This window comes from Nesoenas mayeri (genome assembly GCF_963082525.1).
Source record: "Nesoenas mayeri genome assembly, chromosome: 2".
NCBI lineage: Eukaryota > Metazoa > Chordata > Aves > Columbiformes > Columbidae > Nesoenas > Nesoenas mayeri.
The window spans coordinates 130,659,295-130,687,292 of record NC_137543.1 but is presented as its reverse complement, the minus strand read 5'-3'; the positions used below and the strand labels follow the sequence as shown (position 1 = coordinate 130,687,292).

Below are 27,998 nucleotides of genomic sequence, written 5' to 3'. Positions count from 1 at the left end.
AGCACTGCATCTGAAGGGCTGACGTGTGTTAAAGATGCTGGTCTGTGGCTCAGGGTGCAGATGTTACAATCTGTCATACCCTGCAAGAGTGGTTTGAGGCACATCAGCTAAAACTGGTGCCAGTAAAGAGTCCAGGTGCTTAAAAGTTAGGGCTTGCCTCCCAAATCAGTGCTGGCTGTCACTCTGACCAACTAGACAGGGTGTCAAGAGCTCCAGGAGCTGCGAAGGGCAGCTCCAGAGTGATACAGATGATGACCACACACAGACCAGGAGGCAGAGGGCTCTGACACAAGCTTTCTGTGCCCGCACACCAGCAGCTCTCAGGCACTTTGCTAAAGAGCAAGCACCACTGCCACTTCAAATCTCCCCACAGCACCTGTACTCCTTTTTTCAGGTTAATAAACCTGATCCAACCGTGCCAGCACCCTCCATCTTGCATCTGCACCATGAGAATATCATAGTCGGAGGGATGAAAAGGGAGATTTGAGTTGCCCTTCCACCTCAGTGGGAAGGAGATCAAAGCTGTATCTGCCACCTCCTTGCAGCTTGCCTGGCCCAAGTGGAATGTTCGTCTACTACTTCCTTTGATATCAGAGGGAAAGATACAAGATTTGATTTCTGGGCACCACTGGGGACTGGGAAGTCCTGGAGGCTCAACAGCATGTCACAGGACTTTGTGAACAGGAGGATGGAGTCGCTGACCACATACAGAAAGAGCTCAAAGCACAAGGACCAAGCCCCAGGATCCCCTTGCCCCCTCCCAATGTACAGCCAAGAGCCTTACCAGGATGCAGAGTCTGGCTCCCTCTTGTGCTCTCTCCTTTTAACAAATTAATTTAGGAAATACATTGCAGTGGAATATTTTTAACAGGTGGTCTAAAAGTGCTCCAAACATAGGGCTGGGGCCCTCACACACAATGCTGTGAACTTTAAGCTGTTTGGGTAAGGAACTCAGCTTCCCACTCAGTTGGGTAAGCATGCTTTTGGACAGGAAAATAGCAATGGAATAAGACTGCCAAAAGGGTTTTCACATTCCTAATCTTTTTGCAGAAGGCTTCTTATTACTGTTAAGTTGCAGCTTGTGGCCTGTCAGCCTGGGATGCATTTGTACAGCCTGTTAGGGAAGCCACTTCTCCACAGAGACACCTGCTTCAGCTCTCTACCAACATGTAGTTTAGACATTTCCAGGGGCAGAACGCAAACCATAAGACATGACATTTCTACTGTTTTACAGAAGGTGTCATTGTTGCACTGCTCTTTTTGATGAATACCTCACTAGTGTTCAACATACTGCAAATCACTTTAGAAAATGAATCATTTTTCTTTCTCATTCAGCTACAGTCTATCCCATATTAAGCTCAAGTTTAAATATTTCTTCTCACAGAACTTAATAATACATATAGAAAAATATCACAGGCAACTTCTTAATTTCCTTTTAAAGAAGATTTATCAAGTGTGTGCAATCTCACAGAATCTAACCTTAAAATTCTGGTAACAAAAGGAAACCTCTCCTTTAACTAGGTGCCAATACAAAGCATGTTGGAAAGAGTCTGACACTCATTATAGCATGCACTCTTTTTCCATGTCCAGCATGCCTGTGCTCAGGAATGCTTTGATCACGACATCGGCACTGGGAGTACAGAGGCTTCTGCGAACAAACGTGGCCCCAGGAACATGTCTAGCAGCCACCAGGAACCTGCTGGCTACTCCTATTCAGAGACATCACACCACTCATCACAAATACCCCAAATATCATGCCTTTCTGAAGAATGCCCTACTTCTTGCTCACGGAATTAGAGCAGGGAAAATTGTTAATATATAAAAATAATGAGAGGTTAAAATATCTTCTGCTATGGTTGCTGAGGAATGGCCCAGGATACCAGATGCCTGTGTCTTACTGTGATGTTATACACTTCTAGTTTAACCAGGACAACCCAGAGCCATCCCTGCCACTAGTGTTGCTATAGTTACATTTGATGTGATACCTTTGTTCCAGCACTTTTGCTTCAAATGAACTAAGATTATGATGATCACACTTCCCCAAATCAAATTCTGCCATAGACACTCACCTCAATCACAAATGACTTTTGACGCTCCACATGCTTTCAGCAAGGCAAATGTGAAGCCAGGCCATAGAAACAAGAACAGAACAAGGTGAGGACCACTTTTCCCAGATAGAAACGGACTGCTCAATACCAAGAGCCTGCTACTGCATGGAGAAAAAGTCTGTCAGAACTAAAATTATTCTTTCCTTGCTTGCAGCCAGATTAAGGAAATAGTAAATACTGATCTGCATGGTTTTCAGATGTGGAATTCATCTGAGATTGCCCAGGGATCAGGCACATGCACCCATACCTTTTGACAGCGTGTCTCTATAATATTCTGTGGCTCTCTCTCGTATGATATGGGGCTGAGTAACGAATGTGTATCATCCATTTTTGGGACTGCTCCTGTCAAGGTGAGAGCAGCTAAAATGCACTGCCAGCTCCCAGCTAGTAGGAACCTCAGTGTGTGCAGCCTTTCCTCAATCTTGGGACCCCCTAAATGGCACTGCAAGACTCCTCTTTCACTTGCCAACACTGAGCTGAGATGGAATTTTTTTCTGCCTCTTTCCTTTTTGTACAAAAGAAACCCCACAAAACAAAAACACCACTACCCAAACATCACATCACATTACTTGAGCTTTTCCACTTACGTATTTGAAATCAAGACAGGAAACTTGATCTGATTCCTTGCCAGCCTGCTTCAGGTAGAAATACCTCTTTATCGATTAAAAGGCAAGCCAATATATTTTTGTCCTAAAGTAAACTTGTGTTATCTGCTTTGTAGATCAGTAGTTCTACAGTAGTTCTGCCTCAGATTGGTACCATCCTGATATATTCAAATTGTCTTAGCTGGCCAAACAGAATTACAACCTCCATGATTCTTTCCTTTTGGAAAGGAAGCACTTTGCTTATATTCTCTAAGTGAGCTTCAGAAAAGATATTGTAAGGTAATCAAGCATTGATCTTTACATTGTAGGATAGAAATAAGACTGATGTCCAGCTTTTGTTCCCCTGAGATGCCCTCTTCTCCATACTAGAGCTGAAGACTAAAAAACAAGGAAACAAACAAAAATTACACCACCACCACCCCCAGTTAAATATCTAAAATGACACTGCTGTTTTACTGGTAGTAATCAGTTAGGAATGGGGCAGCAGGAACAGTAGGATATCAGTGTCATGTACAGAGCTCACAAATGGTCAGAGTCTCCTGCCTGAGATGCTGAAAGACAATTCACTCTCTTTGCAGGATCTACAAAAAGGCTGGACTGGAAAAAGGCAGAAGGAAAGGACTATGATGTGGAACAAAGGAACTTCAGCAGAAATGACTTGGCTATGGTGGTAAAAGCAGGAGATAGATTATGACCCTGGACGAATGCCTTGCTAGCACCACCAGGATGAAAAGCAAGGTGTGCTAATGGTACCTTGCTCAAATGTGCCTACACACTGTTTCCTATGACCTGCAATTCTGCTGGGCAAGAGCTAACATGCATCAGGCAAGAGCTGTCTTCCTGCTGGCCATGGGGCAGCATGGGGATGAGGAGTGGTGGTGCACCCTTCTTTTTGACTCCCCCTCACCTCTCCAAGCTGCCCTCTGAGCTCCCTCACAGGCATATTATTATTTCTGAGCCTTTCATTACTCTTCCAGATTTGGTCAAAAAATGTCTCAAGTACCTAAAAAGCTGTCAAGGAGTAATATAGGACAAACAAATGAAACATTTTTCTTTAGAAACTAGGCTAAAAACGCTGCTTCTTTCCCCTGGACTGCAACAGTACCAAATTCTTGCCCCTACAAGTACTTCCAATTACTCCAGAAGTGACTGCTGGCAGGAATGAGCACAAAGCTCAAAAGCAGAGTCTAGTCTCATAGATCTGTCAGTTGTCAATCAACTGACAGTGCAATCCTGTGCAAAAGACAGAGCATAATATTCTAGACTAAGTTATCTATTTTCTGGTCACAGTATGCTCTTGCTGCCATTCAGCCTGAGATACCACAAGCGAGGAATACAAAAGTAACCCCTCTTGTTACAATGAAGGGATTCACAGAAAAAGTGCATGCCTGCAAAACTCCATGCCTGCAGTTACGGACTGTGCCATCCACCTCCATGCAAGTCACCTTTCCTACTAATTAAACAACTTCGGTTTCCCCGAGTACACTTCTCAAGCAGCTGTCAGCCAGCTGTGGGGAGCAGAAGGGGTCACGGTGCAGGAGCAGCTGGGGAATGGACACCCTGCTTGAGAAGGGTGTCTACTCCAGATGGAAAGATTTTCCAAGTCACTCCAGTTTCCTCAAAGGAAACTATGAAAAGCCTCAAAGTGCATGGAGTAAACAGCCCACCCAAGCAACACCATGGCTGCTGTGCCAAGGAGAAAACGGAGTGACTATCTGTAGACAGGCAGGCCATGTGTTGCCAGACGAGAGGGGGCTGTGCCCTGTTGTGCTGCTGCTCCCGGCCATCTCCGTCAGGCTCCCGCCTCTTTTTGCCTTCATTGACTTCTGTTGACCTTATAATCAGTTTAGTGAGTGAGTGCAGGAGAAGCGCCCATGAGGACAGGTGAAAAGCAATCCAGATTGTGTCCTAGTTCCACGTGACCTTGGCCAAATCTCTCTGCCTCTCTCTTTCTGAAGCTTCTTCATCTGTGAAGCAGCTACAGCAATTCCTTACCACCTTCTGGTGACTCAGAGAATTTAACTGGTGTTTTCGGTGTGCCTTCAGATCCCTCTGAGTGGCATTAAATGAACAGGTTTTACTGACATTTTCTTTAGCTGCTGTTCATAAGCACTCTTCTTCCCAAGTCCAGGGAAGAGTAAGTGTTAATAGTCCCTGTTACCACCTCAGACTGATCAGTGATTGTCACTGTGATCGCAGTCATGATATCACAGTAACAAGTCTCTGGGGAGATCCATAATGAGCTCAATGCATTAGGCTCGGTGACATGGTAAAGTACAATTATTATGTGTGCATCTCAAATATGAAGTTTATCATGTAGAGGAGGTTTGCTTTGGATATGATAATTTCCCGGGTTTATGATCTAGCTTAGTGTGTGCAGACTTCAGAGCAGCAGCATCAACACAGTGGTGGGAATGACTGATCAGGGCTCTTCCTAGTCCCAACTGACAGCTGAAGTCATGAAAATATTTCCTAAAGTACTTCTGTATTAGTTTTTTGGAGACATTTGCTGAGTATGCACAATTTATCAAACAGTTACAGCTTAAATATTTTACTCTTTTGGATGCTTCTTCACAACCACATTATATGCATGTGACAAATTTTCAGTCTTACTCAGGAAGTTACACCAAAATCAGTTTTGATTTTGCTCAGAGTTCCTACAGCCTGCAGCTGCCTCTGACCAACAGCAGACATGTTCAGCCTTTCTGAATGTCGATCCTTTTAGTAGACACTGGCTTATCAACCAGCAACTTGTAACACAACTGATGCCCAAATGTTTCCCTGTCTCATCTGTTTGCAGCTTCCATGTAGCAGCACGTGGTAGCTCCAACAGTGGCTCTAACTGTGCTCATGGGGTACTGCAGACATGGGGAATTCAGGGTGGTTAGCCCAAGGTGAAGAGGGCATGACCCAGGATGGCACTGGAGAGCAGACTGGCCCCCAAACACCTTCACCAGGTGCAGCACAGTGTCCTGTGCTTGCTTGAGCATACAGAGGCCAGAATATCAGCATAGACTTGCTCCAGACCCCAGTGACAGAGCCATTTAAAAGCTCTAAACTCAGGAGCAACCTGTTTTCCTTCCATAGCGCAATTCATTGGCAGCACACGGCATTTGGGATCAAAGCCCAGCGCTGCTACAGAAAGCAGCTTAAGCTGTTTAGCTCTCCTCCTTATAAAAGTTTGGGTGAACAAAGTCAAAAACTATCACCAAGACTGCCACGAGCACATGTACAACAACACCTTCCAGAGAAAACTTGCTCCTCAGGCTCACAAAACTGCTGCTTTGATTAAACAGTGAACTCAACCTCATGTCATTAACCCAGCAGGCAGGGGATTTGCCTGCTTTTGTCAAACACACCCAGACAACTCCACAGCATGTTTGGAGAAGCTGCCCCAGACCCAGTGCTCATGTTGCAGCCAATAGCTTTGGATGAGATGCTGACTCTGGGGGCTACTGACAGATGAGAAGGCAACAGTCTTTATTCCCATTAGCATCTGTCCTAAGTGAATGTGCACACTCATCATAAAGCCTGAAAACTAAATCCATCGGGAAATGTGCACAGAAAGGCTGAACAGATAATCCCATCAGTCCACTTAAATGGGAATTTGAGTCAACAAATTTAATAAATTGGGGTCAGTGGACCACACAGATGACAGAAGAGCCTCTCACTGCTGTGTTATGTCCCACAGTACCTTGAGGTCGCATAGGCAGTTTTGATGCAATAAACTGGCTCTCCAGGCACAGGATTTCACCACTAGATGTCAATGGTATCTGAGCTTTCAAAAGAAAAAAGCAGGTAAGCTGCTGGAAAAAGTTTATTCTAGCTGTCAGCAGCTTTTGCTGCAACCAGCCACAGCCATCCAAGCCCTTTCTGGGTCAAAGTGGTACTGTACTCTTTGTAGAGACGCTCCCCATAAGAACCCTGCCTGTCTTTTAGTAACACATGGTTCCAGCAGCTTCTTGTCTAGTTATTTCCAGGAAATGATAACTACTTTTGCCATGTTACTATCTCTCAAAGTCCCCTGAAAATCCCAAGATTTATTGTAAATCTTTCCTCATTTGCATTTCTGCAAAGCCAGACCAAGATCCCTGGAGTCACTCAAATTGCTCTGAGGCTTAATTCAAGTTAGCAAAAAGCAGGAAATCAAATTTGTTTGGCTAAACCACATTATACTCTTCAGCAGAAACTCTTATTTAAAAGTAAAGTGAATTATGTCACTTCAAGTGAAGTAAACTTCATCAAATAAACACTAAACAAGTGTGTCTAAATGCATTTTAGACACATGAGTTTTCTGCAAATTTGCATGTTATTTTCCCCTAACAGCCCTTTCCTGTTCTACCTTTGTTATGCTGGACTTCTTCAGATCATTCCCAGTCATGCCCTATGCCTTTCTGCTTGCTCTTACCATCACACCATTATCTACTTGGACTTGGAAAGTGGCCTCCAACCAACAATGCGCCCTGAAGCTGGAACATGTAGCTGTAGCCTCAAGCCAATCTGTAGCTTCGAGCCAAGGTCAATGCTGGCAACTGGCATCTGCCACAGCAGTTTTTCTCCCTGTGAGTGTGACAGGGCACTCAACACTCAGCAGCCCTTCTTGTGCTGCACCATGACCAGAGGTGCTGACCTTGTCTGAAGCCCAGCATCACTAGCATATAAAGCAGTTTGCAGTTTTTTTGCTGTTTTAAAGTATTCCAAACTGGATTCAATGAGTACATTCAGTTTTGAAGCATAGCCAGGGACTCAGCCTAACAGCAGACATTGGAGCACCCGGAGTTTTTAAAACCAAAATCAATAGAAAGTCAACTTGACTGCACACAGTCTTTCTGAATGAAACGAGGAGACACCATTATGACACCAGCTGGCCTTGTTTTGATGAAAGTTTTTCCAAGCTGCTTGATGACAGGCACACGTGACAAGCCCACACAGGAGTCAGGCCCACACAGCCTCAGTAAGAGTTTAATTGGTCATGAAGCAACACAAGCCTTCGCCTAGTGTTACAGAGAACTCCTACAAGCATTTGTAAAAAGCCTGTATAACTTACCAGGGAGGCACTTGATCTGAGGTTTGATCCTCACCATTCTTTGTCATTTCTAGGTCTGAATCATCCCTGTTTATACTTGCTGGTAAATTCCCCTCCAGCAAAGCACAGCTCTATGCTTTCAAGCCATCTGTCACAGCTGGCGGTACCTCTCTCAAGGGGCACTTCACCACTTATGTTAAATGGGAGAGTTCTGCCACTTCCACTTCTCCCTGCTAAGTAGTTCTCCTGTCTAACTCATTCATCTGCAAAGGCAGCTCAGCACTCAGTAGGGTCAATGGCAGGTCTTTTCCTTTCCTTTTTTTATTTGTTTGTTTTTGTAGGTTTTTGTTGTTGTAGTGCCATTTATCTCATGCATAATTACTGCAGCTTACAAAGAGGCTGTTTGCCATAAGTAACCGTTGTTTCTTTATACCCTTACGTGGAGCAGTAGCAGTCACTCTGAAGCAGCTCTTACTGCCACTAGGGGTAGGAAAGGACTTGCACTGGTGACACCAACAGCAAGAGACCAAGACAAAAACCCGAGCTGCTGAAGTTTTAGAAGCCCTGACAACTTTCTGCAAGAAAACCTGTTCCAAAGGCCACGCAATCTGTAATGCACCTTCTTGCACAAACCATTGTTTAAGACTCATCTATTCAAGGCAGGCCACCCCGGTGACTGTCCTTCAGTGTGGTTTAGTTAATCTGGTTCTGCTTAAAAACACCATGTCTTCCTCATGCTCTTCTCTAAACTTACATCGCTAAATCTACGTTTTCATGCTAAAAAGGGTAAAGTAAGTTTCGTTTCCTAAACAAATCTCATTCTAAACTATGCTGATTCACTATTTCTTAGCATCCCCAGGACTGTTCTGACTCCTTACTATGGAGAGTGGAGCTGAAACCTTCCAGAGGGGAACCAATAGCAACAAGACCATACAGATCACTAAAACCAACCCACAAACAGTCCTACTTATACATGAACCCAGCAGTATCTGCTTTTCCCTGTGAAGTAACAACTTAAACAGGCAAATATCCAGATGCAATCAATCAGAGCCATGCAGAGAACACAAAGAACTTCCCTCTCATCTGCTGAGTTTATGTGACCTGCTGAATGGCTCTTCTCTCTCCTGACCCCAAAATTAGGTTCTTCCTAGGTTTTAAATGCATGAATTTAACTCTGGGATTGATTGTTTGGTTGGTTAGGTTTGTTTGTTTGTTTTTTTCAATGAGGATGTAAGGACAAGAGCTGCCTCTGTCCTGAGGAAGCAGGACCTGGAAAGAGTCAGGAGCACGCTTCACATAAAAGGAAGCTTCCCAAGGCTTTCAAGATGATGCCCTCTTCCCTCCTTCCATTGTCTGCATGGGATAGGAGAGGAATGGAAAAATGTGCTGAATCCCAGCCAGTTCCCAAAATGCATGGGTTTGCAGAGTATGTGATGATCCTTACAAAGACCATGGTGCCTTTACAGATAAGTGGCAGTACAGACCTCTTGGGGGGACACACAACTGCAACTGCATGTTGGAAACACCCTTGAATAAGTGTCCATTGCAATGGGCAATCAAAATTAAAAGGTGTGCAGACTGTATCCTTGCCATTCCTTGACCTCTGAAAGCCTCTGAAATTCAAGCTCACCTTTATTAGGCTCTCTGGACCTTTAGAAGCATCTTATGAAATCCACTGACCATCTTCTAGACAAAAGAGAAAGCAGAGGAGAACACTTCTGTTCTTGTTTCAAAAATTGTTCTCTTGTCACACCTTTGCAAGCCTCCTTAATTCTCCAGATCTTAAATTAACTGCACTTCCTTATTCTTTTAAGTCTTCTACAACTACAGGTATTTAATGGTATTACTGTAGCACACAGGGTGCCACCACAGAACTCTCCACTGTGAATGGTGGTCATTGTAGGTATATAAATAGACAGCATGTAGAGCCAGAGGAAGACTTACCTTCTCTGGGTTTTGCTGTGTAACTCAGCTGCCATCCCCATGGCAGAAGTGAGCAGGACTCCAGGGCAGACGCTCTATGTGGCATGGAAGCCCACTGGGATGTGAAACACAGTAAAAATCTGAGGTTTGTTTTTTAGACTGAGAGGTTTTTTTCCCACCAAGAGGCAATCTGCAGAAGAAGAGGCAGGTGCCCTCATGCACATCAGTCACACTCTGTGCAGGGGGCTGTGCTGGCCCCAGAGCAAATGGCCCCCACCTGCTGCCTCTTACCTTTCACAGGTTCAGAAGGAACAACTCATCACAGGCCTCTCCAACCGCTGCAGTTAAAAATCATGCAATCCATTAAGCAGCTTAAATTGCAGGTCTTTGCCAATAAAGCTCTTTTTGATTGAGAGGAATGGAGGAGCCCTTGTGTGAATAGATCAGCCAGGATGTTCTGAAGGGACAACATCTGGAGTGTAGCAGCCTCTTCTTGTGGCTTTTCTAGCACAGCTGAAGCTGTAGGGTAGGTATCCTCAGCTCTACACCTTCTCATTTGCAAATTATCTTAAAGGTATTGTCACTGTAGCTTCTTGTGACAACCTCCCAGCAAGGCTGATGGACGGAAGGAGAGGCTTCCAGTATAAAGTTAGCTGTTTGCATGCAGCCATATGTGGCTTGAAGTAATCCAGCTGGCTAACTGCAACAGGCTAGGAAAGACTCCCCAGGTGTCCTTCTGAGCTACACAGTGGGGAGCAATGATCTCCCAATGAAGGGACAGTGATGAACAGCTGGGAACATACAGCCTTCAGCTTGTGCAGCTGTATCTGGAAAGGGATGTCTGGCTGTAGAGTATCTTTTAAACATCATTATAGAGCAACAATTTGGGCTTGTGCTGGTTTAATTATTCTACAGGGTGTTTCAAGAACTGAAATCACTGTATCTCTGCAACCCCAAACTGCCCATAAATGAAACTCTTAGCACTTAAAAGGGTGGGACAAAGAGTCTCAAATGATTACTGCTAGATTCCAGATTACTGCTAGATGTAAATTTTTGTATAATTTTAATATGTTGCCATCATGAAATATACTGCTTTAGAATTGGGTCGATATTTTTGAAACACCCTGTAGTTAAAATTCTCCCTACTTGTATATTAATATACTGCCACCAATGCTTTGTAGGTCAGGCTTGAGACTAATGTGCAGGCACTAAGAGGATTAAGTACTGCCTGTTTGTAAAGCACTTTGAACAGACACCATGCTGTAAGTACCAAGTGTTATATCTGGGTGAAACAGCCAGGTTTGGCTTAGTGGGTTCCTAAGGTCTGCAGGTGGAAAGGGTGGAAGGACAGGACAAGCCTCAGCTGCATTACAGCACACTTGCAGCCCATCGTGGGCTCTGCCTTCCCCACTGCAGAGCAGCAGAGAGGAAACCACACCAGCAGGGATGCCTGATGACAGGGAAAAGCATTTGCTGTCCTCAGTAAGAGGATCAAGTGTTGATAAGCAAACTCCAGAGGATATCAAGATAGATTTACTCCTCCCCACTCCCACAGGGACTTCTCATGGCAGCTCCAGGCCCCTCTTAGATAGCGCTGTAATGCTAAGGCACAGCTGAGACCCCATTAATATCATCCCTGCTTCTGAAACATAGTACCAGCAGATGATGGACAAGCAGCTCTGAACAGGTTCAGGCTACTGAGGCACCCACATGGCAAATGTGAGGGTTCATGGAACTGAATGACTGGAAGTAAAACATTTCCATTAGGAAGAATAAGCACATGTGATACGCATGAAGGCACAGAGCCCAGATTTCATCAAGGTAGTTTTTATATTTTTAAAAGCAATATTAAAAAACACTGGAAAATGCAAGATAAGTGTAACAGTTGCTTCTACAAGTTTTAACCTTGTATTGCTTGGCCATTTTGACATATAAATTATTGCTTACTAGCTCTCATAAATACACAACACAATAATATGTACAGAGGCAGACAAGCATGAAATATGAAAAGGAAAGCATTGGCAACATTAATTCTGGTAAATCAGATTATTTCATACATACCAGGTCTCGTAACGGTGGATAACTACTAGCTGTAGTCCCTGAGAAGTTAGGTAAATACCTTGATTTGGGGTTTTCTACTTTATTACTTTTAATGCAAGCTGACAGCATTATGGCACTCAGAGAGAACAAACAGGCAGGTGTTGTTACCTCAGCTCATTGACTTCATCTCGGTATTTAACAGTGTATAAGATGACAATAAATAGGCTATGTAAATAAATATTACTCTGCTAAAATGTTTAGTATTTACATCTTTGTAATTTACAGCAGCACATATTATTTCTCGTAACGCCTTTTTTTTTTTTTTGCCACTGTCACACAAATGCAATTTATTTCTATCCAAGTTGGGGCCAGAATCAAAAAGCACTGTCATAGAAATATCTAAATTTGATGCAACAAAATCCCACATCGAAGAGGTATAGAGTTACCCAGCTTTTTCCTTTGTTCTGTCTAATTACTCTTCCTAGTTACTAAAGAAAACCTGCAGAGTATTTAACCCCAGGTGCGACTGTGACGAACTGAAATTACAAGATTCATGGGCTTCATCCTAACATAAATGCACTACTGAATGCTTAAGGAAAAAAAAGTCACACAATATCACCAGTGCCGGACCCTGGCACAGGCCATATAGTGTCCCCTTTCCCTTTCATGGGGTTTACTTCCAGTTCTGCTCCCAGCCACCACACCTTCAACTGCTTGCTGGTCTGCAGCCCTGCTCTGCAAAGCCTCACCCATTGAAAAAAAGACTCTGAAGGGCCTTTTCTTAATTAGACATACTAGCTACAGATTTAGACTGGTTGCCTCACCTTTATGGTAACAGTCATAAGGCCCATATTTTGAATGTGAAATTGATGCACCCACTTTGGCCTCTCAGACCAGAAATTTATATCCAAGTTACACAGACCACTATGAAAAGTAGTTTGTAAAGTTTTAAACAGCAGTCTAATTAGCCACAACACAGATAATGACATTAATGCTGGGTATATGCCTTCAAACTGATTTTATGCCAGCTGCAAGGGGTAAGCACTGCCTCGTTTAGTATAAAGTTACAGAGGTGCAGATTGCCAATACCTCAGCTGACTTGAAATCTTCTGGTATGAGTTAACCCATCCATTGACTTCAATCATTTTGAGCTGGCAGAGTGAGGAGCTTTCAAGGTGGCTTTAGCATACTTTCAAATCAAAGCCTGAGCACAGTCATCTTTCCACTTCTGATTTTTTTTTCCCCCTTACTTTTTTCCCCTTCTTTCATTTCCTTGTTTTTTATTCTTCTCTGGCACCACTGCTGCTTCACCAGCAGTAACTATCAAAACTATCACAGAGCCAAATGCAGTGAACTGAGAAACAGCCCCACTTTCTCACCCTAATGCTTCCTCTCCCACAGATTTCAACGGAACAAGTTGTGGACTAGAGTGTTACACCACATGTGCTAAAGCATGCAGGCTGGTCTACACACAGGCTCCTAAAAATAACACCACAGTAAAAAAGATTTCACAAGGGGGAGCTCGAAACCCAGAAAACCACCCAGGTAATGTGGCCAGGGTGGGGATTCAGGGAGTGCTGTGGCCAGAGAAAGAGCTGCAGTAACACAAGCAAAAAATTGTATCTGGTTTGTGTTCTTACACTGCAAAAAGGAGCCTGCCACAGCTAGTATACTCATCTGAATAGTTTTGGTCTGTTTGCACAAAAGAATTATTTACAATATGTGCAGTCACATCTACAGAAGAACATAGGAAATTTTTACTCCATGGCCAGCAAGAGTTTATTTTTTTTTCTTTTTACTGAGTAAAAAGAAGATTTTTTTCTAAAAAAAAAAAAAAAAAATCATATAGTATTTGATAATAACAAAGTACAAGCAAATACACTTCTGAAACATCTGTTTCCTTTACAATAGATCTATACAATATTTCACAGATGGGAAAACTGAATGCATTCTACAAATTCCACCCCAGACTATTTGTTAAAGCTGCTTTTTTTTTTTTTAATCCCATTAAACCAGAGATAACGCAATGATGAAGAACATGCTACTTCAGTATTCCCACATCTCAGTAAAGGACCGTTTTCTTGGTAGTCTTCCTCATGTGGAAAACATACAATAGAAATGGGCAAGCAATGAGAAGTATCCTCCCTGCTCTGCAAAGGGACCGTGACGGTGAGTCAGTGTACAAACACATGCCAGGCTGCATGGCATGCTGCACATCGCCCATGGCATTCACTAGATTATTTCAGGGCAACTTCTTAGCACTGAAAAACAGACCAACAGTGATGGTGGTGTTTAGATGCAGGTCAGCTGTAAACAAGATTTTAGAAACTGCTGTCTCAGTACACACTCAGAAGTAGTACTTTTAGCTACATGAGAATTGCTAGGGGAGAGGTGTGAGAGGGACAGGAGCAGTAAAGAGACCCTGATGCTGAGAACCTGATGTGTTTGCAGGTAATTACACCGGTACCCTGTGAGGTGTACCCTTTTGTTCTTTGAAAACTAGAAGCATCTACAAATTAGGTGAAGTTTTACCTGCTGAAACAGGAGGTGAGTTAGGAATGCATGTGGATCTAGGCATTGTCTCTGAATAGACACCAAGGAGGCTGTAATCCAAGCAGAAAACAAAGCTCCTGCTATAATAATTTGTAACACATTAGCTGCAGGAGCTGATGCTAAATCTGAGACAATTGAAAAGGAAGAAAATAACATGTTTTCAGTGTACAAACAATTGTGTCCATAAATTGCAACAAAAGCAAATTGGCTCCTACAGCAGATTCTTAAGGGGCCATAACAGCATGAACTGTTTACTGCTGACCTCCACATCACGACGTACTCTTGAGTTTCATCTGGTGTGCTTTCTTTTTATATTCCCATTCTTGGTTGTCTGCACTTATCTCAAATGAGATCCTCCAGGGGACTCGGGGGATCTGCACAGATTGCACAGTATTTTTGGCAACGACACTTTGGCAGCCTTGAATTAGCGAGGTACATACTGTGGTGAACTGAGAATCAATCCCCTTGCTGCATGTTGCTTGCTGAAATGTTTTGCTGCTGTGACACGATGATTTCTTTCATTCTAATACTGGCAGAATCTGCATTGAAAGCTAGACTGGACCAAACAATATTTCCACAGAAATCAAGCTCCTTGAGCTCAAAGGATGCTGCTCTGCTCCCTCCTGTCCCCGTGACTAGCACGGATGGCACCACGCTTGCCCTGCTGCTCTGTGAGTAACTCCTTTGCTGGCTCTTGCCTGATTTTCCTGCGTATGTTGTGTGAGCTACTGATAAAACTCAGTAAACTGTTCTTATATAGGGAAGCAACATGCTTGGCATAAACATTCACTTAATTCAAAGTGCTGCAGTTACAAGGTTATACGAAGCTGTGTATGCTCACACTCGCGGCTCAATCCTGTGAGAAAGCTCAAACAGAGCTTGCTGGTTGTCGATGACATGCAGGTGATGGACGTATGGCTTCAGCTCATGATGCTCTTTTGAAGGAACTTCATTGCCTGCAAAACAGGAGAAAGGGGATGGATCAGAAAGCCATGCTCTGTCTGCTTCTCTGTCCTGTATGTTACAAAGTCCCTGGTATGCCAACCTGTCAGGTGCTAGACAGTCATAAAAAGACAGCCAGTGATTCAAAGGACTTGTTGTTGAAGTGCAATGCATGAGGTAACAGCTAGATACAGAAAAGAGAAGAAAGAAGTAGGCAATTCTGGGCAGCCAGTATGCACAAATGTGGGACAAGTGGATGGCAAGAACCTGACTCTTCCCAGGTGGAAGATTTACTCTTGCTGGCAGCGCAGACAGCCTGTCCCCTGTGTGGTGGTTCAAGGTTTCCTTTGTGCTGCTCTGGCAGCTCAACAGGACCCTGAGCAGGGGTGGGTGACCCAGCCTGGAACTTTTAAACAACCTTAACACAAGTACACAAGACAGCAGGTCCCGTATAATTTCCTTCAGAGCAGGTGAAAGGTGACAGCGCAGCAGACGGATACAAAAGCTCTTCAAAGCTGCTCTGACAGGCTCCCACATTTTGATCTGTTATGCTTTTGATTTCTGATTTAGTAACAGAGCCAAGAGTCATGCTGCCATTTCACAGGAGTTTACGTGGCAAGAGGAATTAGCTGTGGAACAGATAAACTGAAGGGTGGCTTGAACAGCAGGTGTTTTCTGTTACAAGCTTTACGCCCAACATTGGCTTGTGGGAACTCGCTGCTCATGAAACCCTCCAGCATGGCTGATGACCAGTGGAAGTGGAAAAGCCAAGCCCATGGCCACGAGACCCGTCAAGACAGGTAGAGAAAACAATGAGAAATGTTTCCCACACGTTCGTGACTGCTGACAAGTGAGTGAAGCTTGGAGAGCTCTGTTCTTGTCCATGTCCTCAAGGAATTTTTAATAACATTACCATAAATTAAAAAAAAGAAAACCCCTCAAAATTCCCTGAACCAATCAGCTTAACTCAGACACTCCCTCCCTCTCCTTTGTTTCATGATCATCCTTTTCTCCACGCTCTCCAGCTACACCAGACACTTTCCAGGAACCGAGCATCCCTCTTGTTTCTAAAAAGCGCTGCATGATGCTCTGTAGGTAACGTGAGATGTCAGTGCAGCCAGTTCTGCCTGTGGCTTCTGGGCAGCTGTTTGTGTCTGAGTAGTTATTTAACGTGAGAAATGTGGGAGAGAACAGGACAACATGACAAATTTGTGTTGGGATACAGAGATGACCTTTTCGTTCTGAGGGAATAGGATCCCAGCAGCTGTGCTGAATGTACCGCAAAACATTTGTATTACTCATTAATATCCGAAATGATAAGAGCTTGAACTATGTCATTTTCTCGAGCTGCTTTGCCTGGTTTTGGAAATGCTACTATTTGTTTTCAGGATTTAAGATATAAAAGTATTATTTCCATTAAAAAGGCATTTCAGTCTTGCTTGGAACCTAGCCAGTTTCTAATCCAGAAAGACTTTGGCCTGCAAGCTTAATACACATGGTACAGTTCATAAATAATAATAATATTTCTTGCTTAGTTTTGTTTCAATTCTTTTGTACAGTGAGAGGCCCGCTGCTCTTAGGCCAATCTGGGAAATGATGCAGTAGAAAGATTCACATTCCTGAGAGCAAAATAAGCCCACTAGAAGAGGAAACTGTCCATAAAGTCTCAATAAATATTCAGTGAATTCATTTCATGCCTAAACGAATTTAAGAAAAAAAAAAATGCCTACAGGGATGTCTGTATAAGCTGCTTTTTAAATGTCAGCTCCACCATAAATCAAGTCTTTGGTAAAATAAAATAACAATCATGTACTTCAAACTACTAGATTATATGATAAATCTCAGGTATTAACCTTGGATTTATGCTGCAACACTTACAAAACCACTTGGAAAAAAAGGCAAAAAACAAGATGAAAGATTTGCAGAGAAGCTGCAAAATAAATTCACATCATTAAAAGGAACCGATGCTGTATTTTATAATGCCAAACAAGAGACATTCTAACTTACAGAGGCATTGTTTGGATTAATCAATATTTCCTTCAGCATCTGGTTTAACAGTACAAAAACAAAAGGCACGTCCTTCTCCCTTTACCAGTCTCCCTCTCTTTAATATCTATATATATATTTAAATATATAAATACAAAAATACAAAATAACACAAGAACCATTATACTGTGCAGCCTTTGTTTTTTTTTAAAAAGACTGTACATACACATGCTAATTCTATAGAATAAATGTTCAGCAAAGCTCTTAAAAGTACTTATCATTCTCCATGGTTTTAATACACAAAATAATAATAATGATGAAAATTCATCTGGGAAAAAAACAAAGATTCAAACTCTTTTCCCCAAGGCTGCAGCATGGTTCTGAACTTCTCTTTGAAAAAGAGGCTCTAGTGGCCTCAATAAATGACATGTTTAGTGGGTTTGGCTTAAAAACTAAACACTTCCTAAAATAGTGTTGAGTTTATCCCCCTTCCCGTGTTTAACCTCTGCAGAGAATGAGAAATGCTGAGAAGGATTAAAACAAGGTTTCTCTTCTGTGAACAGCAAAACAAAATGAGCTGGGGTCTTCTGGCATGGGGTCCCTCAGGGTTGGATTCTAAGGTGCAGCTGAGGCACTTGGGACCATTCCCATCGGCATCAATCCTCCAGCGTCTAAAGCAAGCAGAGCTCTATTTGCAGGCTTCCCCTAACAGAGGTACGAACACAACCCCCTCGTTTCTACCTAGTCACCTACTTCAAACTACTTTCACCAAACCCACAGGATCTAAGTGTCGTCAAGACTTCTACTGTTTTGTGAAGTGTCCTTAAGAAACCAAACTAAGCAAACAATTGCTCTTGGTGAAAAGCTGTGGTGATGAATACCATCTTTTAGCTACTGGAAGCCAAGAGAGCTGTGAATCCATTACCAAAACACATAGACTAGCAGGAGACTGGGCCAACTTGGTTATAGCTGGGAAAGTGAGAAGAGTGTACATCAGAGGTTTCCATTATTAAGTACAGCTGGCACAGATCTTACACACCATTTTGATGAGATGATAATCTTTGCAGGAAAATAATTTCTAAAAAATTTGGAAGCTGTTTCTACAAACATTTTGTAAAGTAAAACTTCATCCAAATGTGGTTTCTGTTATACTGAGCTTCCAACAACAATGCCCCCTCTTGCCAGTTGGTTAAATAATTGCCAATCATGTTTTGCTGCTGTAGTAAACATAAGCAAGTGTAAAGAAAGCAGGGGAAAAACAAGCAAACAAAACTCAAACCAACAAAAACAACAAAACCCCAAGCAAACAAACACACACAAAAACCACACCCCCCAAAAAAATCAAACCAAACCAAACCAAAAACCAAAACAAACAAGGAAAAAACCACAACAAAACAAAACAAAAAACCCTTGAGGCTGTACAAAGGCAAAATAAGTCGCAAATTTTGGCTACTCACCAAACTGGTTATTTCTGCAATGTCTCAATGACCGAACAGTATCTGCAATCATGTGCTGCAAAGAAAAGATATAAAACATCACTGCAAAAATCTCAGATGGATTCTGTCATTAAATAAGCATGAAAAATTCTCCTTGCCCTACACTGTACAGCAAAAAGCAACTGTAGTAAGGTAGAAAATGAAGACAGCAGGAGAGAAACTTTGCTCTTTGTCTTAGTGATAATAGATGATAAAACATGGTTAGTCTAGAAGGTCATTACTGATATCACAGAGATGAAATGAGAACAACTCCCTAAGAACCTATGGAAAGTGGGAATGAAAAACAGCCAAACAATTGCTTATTTTCATTCCCGTGACTTTTATTAAACTGCAAGCCTGCAGCAGGGAAGTCCTGTGGACTGGGTGGGTGATCCTGGGTTCAACCTCCAGCTTTAGTGTGTTATCCAGGGCATTTGATAGTCTGCACCCTCTACTTTTGTCTCTCCACGTGTCTGCACTCTCTCCTTCTGTCTCCACGTGTTGTCCAATTAGACTGTAAGCCCCTTTGTGGCACAGACTACGCCTCAGCATATATTTGTATAATGCCTAGCACACTCAGGCACCAGTATCAGCTAGGCAGTTTTCTGCAGTATGGTAACAAATATAAAAAACCTGGCCCATAGCCTAAATGCTGCAGAGCAAGCATCTCTGCAGACACATACCAAATAAGACTATACTGTAGGTATGCTATTTTAAGAAAAAGTACTAACAGGGATACTGGTTGTTAGCTTAGATTAAGCAGAAGAAACAAAAGGTTTAAGTTTGGTTTCTCAGTCAGACATGGGTTTTCAACTTAACAAAAACTGGAATTGTTCACTATAAATCAATGGAGAGTTTGCATTTTCACCCATAAAGTTCTTGAGGCATTACTTTTATTTTTCTTTATTTGACAGCTTCTGTGGCAACTCTTCACCCAATCTAGTAACTAATTAAAGCAAATTGCAGTTAACAGGAATGGTATAATAGCTCAAGTAAACAGCTGATGCTCTTCTCACATCTCCCTCAAAAATAAACAGAGGTGGAAAGGATTAACTGTCTTGAGCAAAGTATGCTTAAGACCAGAATGACGCAGAACAGCTCATCTCTCAACACCCTGGGCGTGGCTTACAAGACTTTTCCACAGAAAAGCTTATCACAAGAGCAAATTTAATGGGAACTTCATATTCCTTTCATTAGTGAATCAAAATAATTTTTCTTGTTACCCGCTGTGCTTCATTTGCCATGAAATCACGCAATCTCTCGTGCTGATATTCTTACACTGATTATAATGCAGTTCTAATGAGATGATCTAGATTTCATGACCAATAGTGTGAGTACTGGGAGAGCTACAACTTCTACCAGTGCTGCTGCTGTGATGTTTTCCCTTTGCATTTGGCTTTCAGAAGTAAGAGAGACCCCACTATCACACACACTCATTCTTTGCTGTTTCTTCTTTGTAGTCAGTCAGAGTAGCAATCCATCCCAAGACTGGCTCCTAGGAATCTCTTTATGTAACACTCTCTTACAGCAGAATCCCAAATCTCCTGGCTTTAATAGTCTAATTAGGCTAATTTCTCTCTGTTAATTTTCAACTCTCTAGGATGCAATTCTAATACAGAAGATCAGTCAATTGATCTACAAAGCAAATGCTATTTCCTGACTGTTTAAACAGGTGCTTTCATACAGTTAGGGTGATGAGTAACACGTTTCTCATGGCCTTTCAACCCACAGGGTCATTAGCACCCCTTTAACTGAGGATAGTGAAAAACTCAGGATTGGTAGTTACTCGGATATTTGGGGGATGGAGGTTGAGAATCTTCAGCTGGGTGTTCACACTCCTTACAGTCAAAGGCACTAGGTAAGAAAGTGTTCTCTAAAATAGTAATGACCATTGACCTGTATTAGAGTTTGCTGGAGCATGGCTAAGACATTGATAGGATATGGGTGACAGCTGACTAGAGGAAAAAAAAAAAAACTTGAAGAAGCCACATTTCAGTGAAGCAGCTCAGTAAATATCATGGAAATACCCTGAGATGCATAAGACCATGTTTTCATTTATTCCTTCAGATTTAGTTGAGGGAGTGGGTATGGTACTAAGTATCAACCTAACATTATTCTAGAGTTTACCCAGCATGGAGCTAGATGAACCACTGCAATCCCTTCAATTTTTGCTAACACCAGGTAGCATTCCTGAACTAAAAAAAATATCATTTTATTCTCTTTGCAAATTCCCTTCTTTATATTTTGAATTAACTCTGCCTTCACTGCAATCATGTCATGTCAAACCAAGTTCAGTTACGGTAGGATTCTTGAGGCCATGATGGTCTAAGAATAAAAAGAAGCTGGGATTGTAGCAAGAGAGAATATTTTTAATTAAACCAACTGACAGTTGGAAAATCAATGGTTTAGACTGACAAGTCCTCCTCTGGGTGAGACATTTAATGCAGAAATGAAAGATTTCAAAATACTGATCCAAATGGAGACATGAGAGACTATCTTTGCTTTGAAATTCATAAGTAGAAATTCTATGCATTTATGACAGTAAGTTCCTTCCCCAAAGCAATAATCTGCTATGGTAGAATAATTTTTCTTTTTTCTGCTACAGCAAATTTGCAGGTGAGGTTCAGTGGCTTGATCCAAATCAAGCAGGAGTCAATGTCAATCCTAATTTTTCTCAGCAGAGACTAAAAAGTGCTCGGCAGAGTACAGAACACCAAGGAAGACATTCTTTCTTTGGACAAAGCCCTTATAATTAAAAAAGAAACACAAACTGGTGTATACATGATCGTGTGTTATGCGTCTTGTTAGTAAGTTCATGTTTATTGAGCAAATACCTTAGCATCCAAACGAATCAGTGTGATATGTGTGGTGCCTGAGTTTCCACTCATATTTACATCTCTCCTAAGCCCCCACTTCCTAAGCTTGCACTGCTGCCTGCATTCATACATACACAGGGCTCCATGAGACAGCACATTCCTGAGGGCGTGATCTGACTAATAATTTGGAGAAGTGTCAGTTTGAACAATTCTCACCCTACCACCATCACCTCAGACTCTCGCCCCACACCCCGCACCATTTAAAATGCCCATTATCGATTTGCATGGAAAAGGTGAAATCCTGCCTCACTGAAGTCAATTAGCAAAGCTCCCACTGCCTCTGGAGACACAATGGTGATGGAAGGACAGGAAATCTTACCCAGCAAGTCCAGCATACACTAAGCATATACACAGTTCAACAACAAAAGAACAAATTAACAAGGTCTGGCTAAAATTAGAACAAGAATCAGATCCTGCATGTTCACTAAGTAAATATATGGGCCAGTGCAGGGACTTTAGTTACAATTATTGCGCATCAAGGGCTAGTTTAATTTACATGTTAATTGGATGTACTTCCAAGAGGCAATGAAGAAGAACATGCTAATGAGTTTTATGCAAACACCGAAAGGTCAAACAGTTAATGGACTTGGGACAAGAAAACCTTTCCATAAGTGCAAATCAGTGTTCCTGTAAAGTCTGCAACAAGAAAAGGTACAGAAATCAAAAAGAAAACACAAAAAGAGGAGCTCAGGTTCAAAACTCAAAGCCTACATCTGCTTGCAAGTTGAAAGACAACGTTATGATACATTATGACAGGATGTGAAAATAAGTTTAACATCTGGTTCATTAATAACTCTGTGGTTGCATGTTCATTCTCAAACAAGTGTAAACACATAGAGAAAATAGTTGGAAACAATTCACCAGGCACAGCCATCTGGACCAATGGTCTCATGGCACATGTAGAGAAACTGAGAAGAACAGTTTGGATTTTGGTTCCCTGATCAAATGCTCCAGGCCACCAAAAACAAGAAGTCTCTCCACCCCACCACTGTTCAGATATATAAACTGTGGCTTTCAGTGCTATGAAAATGTTATCAACAAAGAAACAAAATATGCAAATTAGAGAAATCGAACTTCTGTCAGTAATATCATGCCAGAGTGGACGTTATATGATGTCTAAAGTAGATCGGGCCAAAGATGCAATGTCAGTAAGTGCCCTTCTACATAAAAGTTAGTCTAGTGATATTTACAGTCAGGTAATTCCTATTTCAGGCATTATTTAATTCTTAAATTTACCTAGATCAAAAAGTTTACTTTTGTTTAAGATCTGTGGAATGAGCATACCAGTGACAGGTGACAAATTAGAGAAACCTTTTCTTTAGTACCTTGAGAAAAAAAAAGGAAACGTAACTCTTGAGAAAGCTGAAGCAGGAGATCTTAACTGAGGGGAAATAGTCCACAAGGTGGTGTAAAGGAGGGAAAACTCAGTGGATCATGGCACCAATGTTGGCTACCAGTGGCTTAGCCATTTGGCATAGAATTCGGGGAGGAAAAAAAAAAAAAGAGAAGAGCAGAGGAAAGGGCCAGGAGAGATAAACTGTTGGCTGTTTTATCCTGTTTACTACACTTTTCCACTCTTGTTTCCATCTTCCCAATTCAGCCAGAAGAAAACTTTTAGTCTTGCAAGATAAGGAGGGGAAAGGGAAGAAGAGAACGTGAATCTCTGAAAAACAGGAAAGACAAAATTAGCTTACCAGCTTTTCAAAATTAACAAGGTTATCCAGAAAAGTTTTATTTCCTTCGTGGATGAATGTTACATCTGGAAAACATAAAGGAAAAAGAATTATTTTTCATGGCTTTGTTTGTTCTTTAATATAAAGAAAAAAAAAAAAATAGGAAAATATCCTATTAAGGACTGAGACAATACCTTAGGACAAGGGAACAAAAGCCTGCTATAATGACGTGCGGAGATTATCAGATAGAAACACTATATACACATCCTAACAAGAGGATTTTCAAGTGGAAACATGGATTTCTCATTAAACCTGGTCTGTGTTACTCCTGGGGTGCATATTTGTTATGCAGAGGATGGCAGGGAGCAGGCAGGGGCACCAGAGGGATGGCTCTTGTGGCATGTCCACTCTCCCCACTCTGCATCATCCAGCTGGACACACTGCCTATGGCCATGCCCAAGCTGGGGCTGTCCTGTCCTTGAGCCTGGACTTCCATGGACACGGAGCTACCGGATGCTGGGGTTGGCTCTGACCCTTGATGATCCTTGTGAGTCCCTTCCAACTCAGGACATTCAATGATTCATCTCTTTGTGCGACACAATGACTCTGAAGTCCTCTCCAGAGACACAAGCTACAGCAGTGGCCAGCCAGGGAGGTTAAACACAAATCACCAAACTGAAGTTCAAAGCCTTGAAAGAAGCATCATGGCTAGGGAAAAAAATGCTTTTACACAGTGTTGTTGGAGAGAATTTGTGAAGGCAACAAAAAGGTCAGTAAGAGGAAAAGGAAAAGGTCTATATTTGGCTTCAGGAAGGGACCTGAACGGAGTGTAATGAACTGGAGGTAAGGAACTATCAGGTGAAAAAAATGTTGCTAAATTAAGATCACAATTAAACAGTAGCTGGAGGTCATTTTCTCCATTTTTCTAATGCATATTAGGAAACAAAGTGAGACCTGTCTCGGACACAAAGTACTGAGGACATGGACAGATTCCCTGTGGGGACTGAAGCTTTGACTCTGATAGTGCATCCTCCAGGCTGCTAAAAATGCCAGCAGAAGCCTCACCACCATACACCCTATCAGATCCCTACTGGCTGTGTGGACACTCAGGAGTACCAGGAATACACAGCACTATTGTAATGAGATGGCACTCCAATACCATTACTTCTTAAAGGTCACAGCTGTTTCTGCCAGCAGGCAAATGGCACACAGTAAACAAGCAACATCTCCCTCTCAGCAGAGGTGCCAACCTTCAACCCACCAGTCTAACTGCGCATCTCAGCATTTCTCCTGTGCTCATCTCTAGGAATGCCCGCTTGGTCCCCTAGCTTTGGGGTATTTTATGGCTGGAAACCTGCAGCTGATGCTGGAGGATGTTTTTGGCAAGCAGGATGCCTGCCTGGCCACACCAGGTCCAGCCAGCATCCCTGAGTAAGTGGGGCAAGCACAGCACAGACTGGAGATGCCTCCAACACCTCTCTGCACCTGGGCAGCATCCTAAAAATCAAGGGGGAAGGAGGGAGCAGGATCTTCTGCACCTTCTCTGTTGGGCTGCTTTGGAGCGCCCAGGGAAAAGGATGGAGAGAGGACATGGCTTCAGGACACAAGGCATTACTTGTCTCTATATTAATGCCATTAAAAACGATCGGTCACATTTAATGAACTTCTACTGGAAGCAGAAATTTTCACACAGTTTTTTAAGCCAATGGCAGCAATGTGTATATCTCTGAGGGTGGAAGGAACAGAAATTTGCTTTGCGGCCAACAGCTAAGAGTCTAGATAAATTCAGTGGAGCAGAAAATTGCATCTGAGCTAGGTTGTAAGGGTACATCACAGTATTTTATCACACATTTAAAAAATCTGCCTGATTTTTCAAAAGCTGTATCTGCGAATTGGAAGAAAGCTCAGCATTTAAATGTAATTAACTTTAAAAGGACACTCTGAAGTTATTTTTGATAATTAAAGGCTATTAATGATTTTCATTTTTTTTCTTGAAACTACTTTTGTTTCTCCTGTGTCAGGGTAGTTTGTTGAGTTACTAATGATTTCTATGTTATCAATGCTGATTTTATTGGTCTTGGAAATAATGTTAATACAAACATGCTTGACATGGAATAAAGTCCTTCATACTGTACAATACTTTGGGAATTACCAACCTTGGCAACATTTCCTTATGGATCACTGCACTGAAGAATATTACCGAATTATTCTGCAAGGTCTCCTTGATGTCTCAAATACATTTTAGAGACATGAATGCTGCTTATGTCCCTGTTCTTATACACCATATTGTAGTGTTGTGCAAGCATCATGCTATGAGTTAAATTTGCTGGCTTTGTTTGCAGGTAAGACATACTCAAGAAAGAAAATTTACTGCTTTTGAAGCCTTGATAATTGTATCTGTCTGAAGGAATGCAAATTCCTTTGATGTATGCAAAGAGGGGAATTGTCTGATGGCTCCTGAACTGTCACCAACTGATCTGGAGAACTATCTTCAAACAGTTTAAACTTGCAGCAGCAGCAGGTTGGAATAAACAGCCTAAAGAGAACACTTTCGGAATACAGGACTAATCAAATGAATTTGCCATGTTCAAAGACAAGGCAATTAATAATTAATGACTCAGAGACAAGAGAATATTTGAAATACCTTCCCCTTAATTAGCTGCCCAGCTTACTGCATTAAGTAGTTTTATTTTATTTTTTAATAATAGGATTTTAGTTATCTTTCAGACCTAGGAGAGACTTGACAATTCCCTCCCCTCAGGACACAGAGATGGGGCAGGTTCTGCCTTCAGGATGACACCAGGTAGCTTCACCCCTGCAAGGATGACGAGCACCTCGGCCCAGCAGCATGGCCAAGGCCGTTTGTGCGGGTGCTCCCAGCACAGCCCCATCCAGGGGCTTGCAAGGTCCCACTTCTCCACCAAAGAGGATGTGGCCAAAGTGATGGCTCACTGCTCTATCCATGCCTCGTGAGAAGGTACTGAAATTTGAAAACCTGTGTGGAAATTATAAGCTTCCCTCATCTCAGAAGGCAGCTGTTAATTACCCAGACCAAGTGGTATCTTGTAGATACCACTACATCTGCCACACACTTATCATAAGGCCACCTGAAGGAAAAATCACCTTACACTTATTTTAATTAACCACAACAAATAAGAGCAGCCAAGCTTTAACATTACCTTTCAGAAGTAAGGGCATGAAGGGGATTTTCGGAGATTTCATTTTCTTGAATGCATCTCTGTAAGCTTTGTGATTCAGAGAAGGGTCCTACAAAAACATTTGGATAATATAGAGAAAAATCAATAGGCTATAAAAAGAGCAATTCTAAATCCATTACGGACTTATGATCTGAACATGATTTAGGTATAAAAGGTTTCTTCAGGAAATGAGGTAGATAAAGGTTTTCTAAGCTAGGTGACTTACTAAACTCAATAGGAAACATAAACAGTGAAAGGAACAAAAGCAATTACATTCCTCTAGATGAAGCAATGCTAAAATGGGAGTACACTGCAGAATAGATTCACTGGGACTGCTCTGTAATTTTTCCACAAATTTATATGAGCAAAGTCTCTTTGGCTTACTATCTACCACAAAATGTATGCCAGAATGTATTGCTGATTACTTTTTTCTTAAAAACAAACAAACAAACAAATAAACCATCCACACAGCAAACAACAACAAAAAAATCCAAACAAAAATTGCTTTCAGATCAATGGAGAATATTGGACATTTCCAAAGAAAATAAGAGAGTATGTTTCAGTGGTGTTATGTAAGTAATCCAAAAATTCACCTCAATTTCCCACATAAATGAATGTTTTTGTACATCTGCTCACACACAATCTTGAAAACACAGTAATTGATAAAGTATTCTAAGTACAGAAGCGTGACAACTGTTAGCGGCTGGATCTCATGTTCCCCGTGCCAGGCAGTGATCTCACTATGTACCCACTGCTATGACACTTGTTTATTCAGCTTTGATAGTGGTGACAAAGACCTTTAAGCCCTGGATTTTGATATTTTTTTTTTTCTTAAACTTTAGCTTTCCATCTTTTTCCTGATCCGCAGTATGTTGCTTTGGATAAAAGCTGATTAACCACCAGAGCAAGAGAACAGCTTCCAAATTGATGCTGGGGAACTGACACTACATTTGCCTCTCTCTGCCCTTCCTCCAGCTGTCAGAAATACAGCCTTTTTCCTTTTTGTGTTTGGAGACCACCTCTGAGCTCTGGTGAGCTGCCTGGCCTTTGGCAAATCACAGATGTGACATGACAAGTTCCAGCTCCAGACAATGACAGGCAGCCTCCAAATCAATGGGAAAGAAGGAAGGCAGGTAAAGACAAGCAAAGCCATTCTGCTGTCAACACCCTACTTACCGTCAAACTTTCAAGTTCAGTGAAAAGTTTCTTGAACTTCCCAGGAATTTTCTGAAGTGAGGAAAACAGAGAAGAAAAAAAAAAGTAAAGTTGATTAAAAAAAAAAAAAAGGCAAACAAAACACTACAGACATAGGCAGAAAAATGCTGAGGCATTTTTTTCCATGAGACTTTTGTGGGTAAAGTGCCTGCTCTAAGCCCCAACAGGCCACTTTCTCAGAGACTTAACCTCTACTCCTCAGCTCTAGAAGCCCTAATTACAGCCCATGTTTGGGGAGATGCCAGAGAGGCATCAGACCCTGCAGCCTCACCTCAAGGGCCTGCAACCCCTCTTTTATGGAAACTGCTTCTTAGCAGCTGTTTTTATTTTCTTTCCTAGCTTCTGTGTCTGTTGCATTTACCTTAATATCACAATCAAG

At 42.0% G+C, this 27,998-nt stretch overlaps 1 protein-coding gene across 1 annotated transcript in view; it reads right to left on the bottom strand.

The window, feature by feature from the left end:
* Positions 1 to 15,092: 15,092 nt before the first annotated feature.
* Positions 15,093 to 27,998, bottom strand: part of RAPGEF5 (Rap guanine nucleotide exchange factor 5) — a gene marked incomplete at both ends in the record, with an annotated part of 157,146 nt that continues 144,240 nt past the window's right edge. The window contains 5 exons of the mRNA XM_080338516.1: positions 15,093 to 15,211; positions 18,641 to 18,695; positions 23,229 to 23,293; positions 26,387 to 26,474; positions 27,581 to 27,631. Coding sequence (XP_080194642.1) covers positions 15,093 to 15,211; positions 18,641 to 18,695; positions 23,229 to 23,293; positions 26,387 to 26,474; positions 27,581 to 27,631 — 378 coding nt within the window. The remainder of the gene's footprint in view (positions 15,212 to 18,640; positions 18,696 to 23,228; positions 23,294 to 26,386; positions 26,475 to 27,580; positions 27,632 to 27,998) is intronic.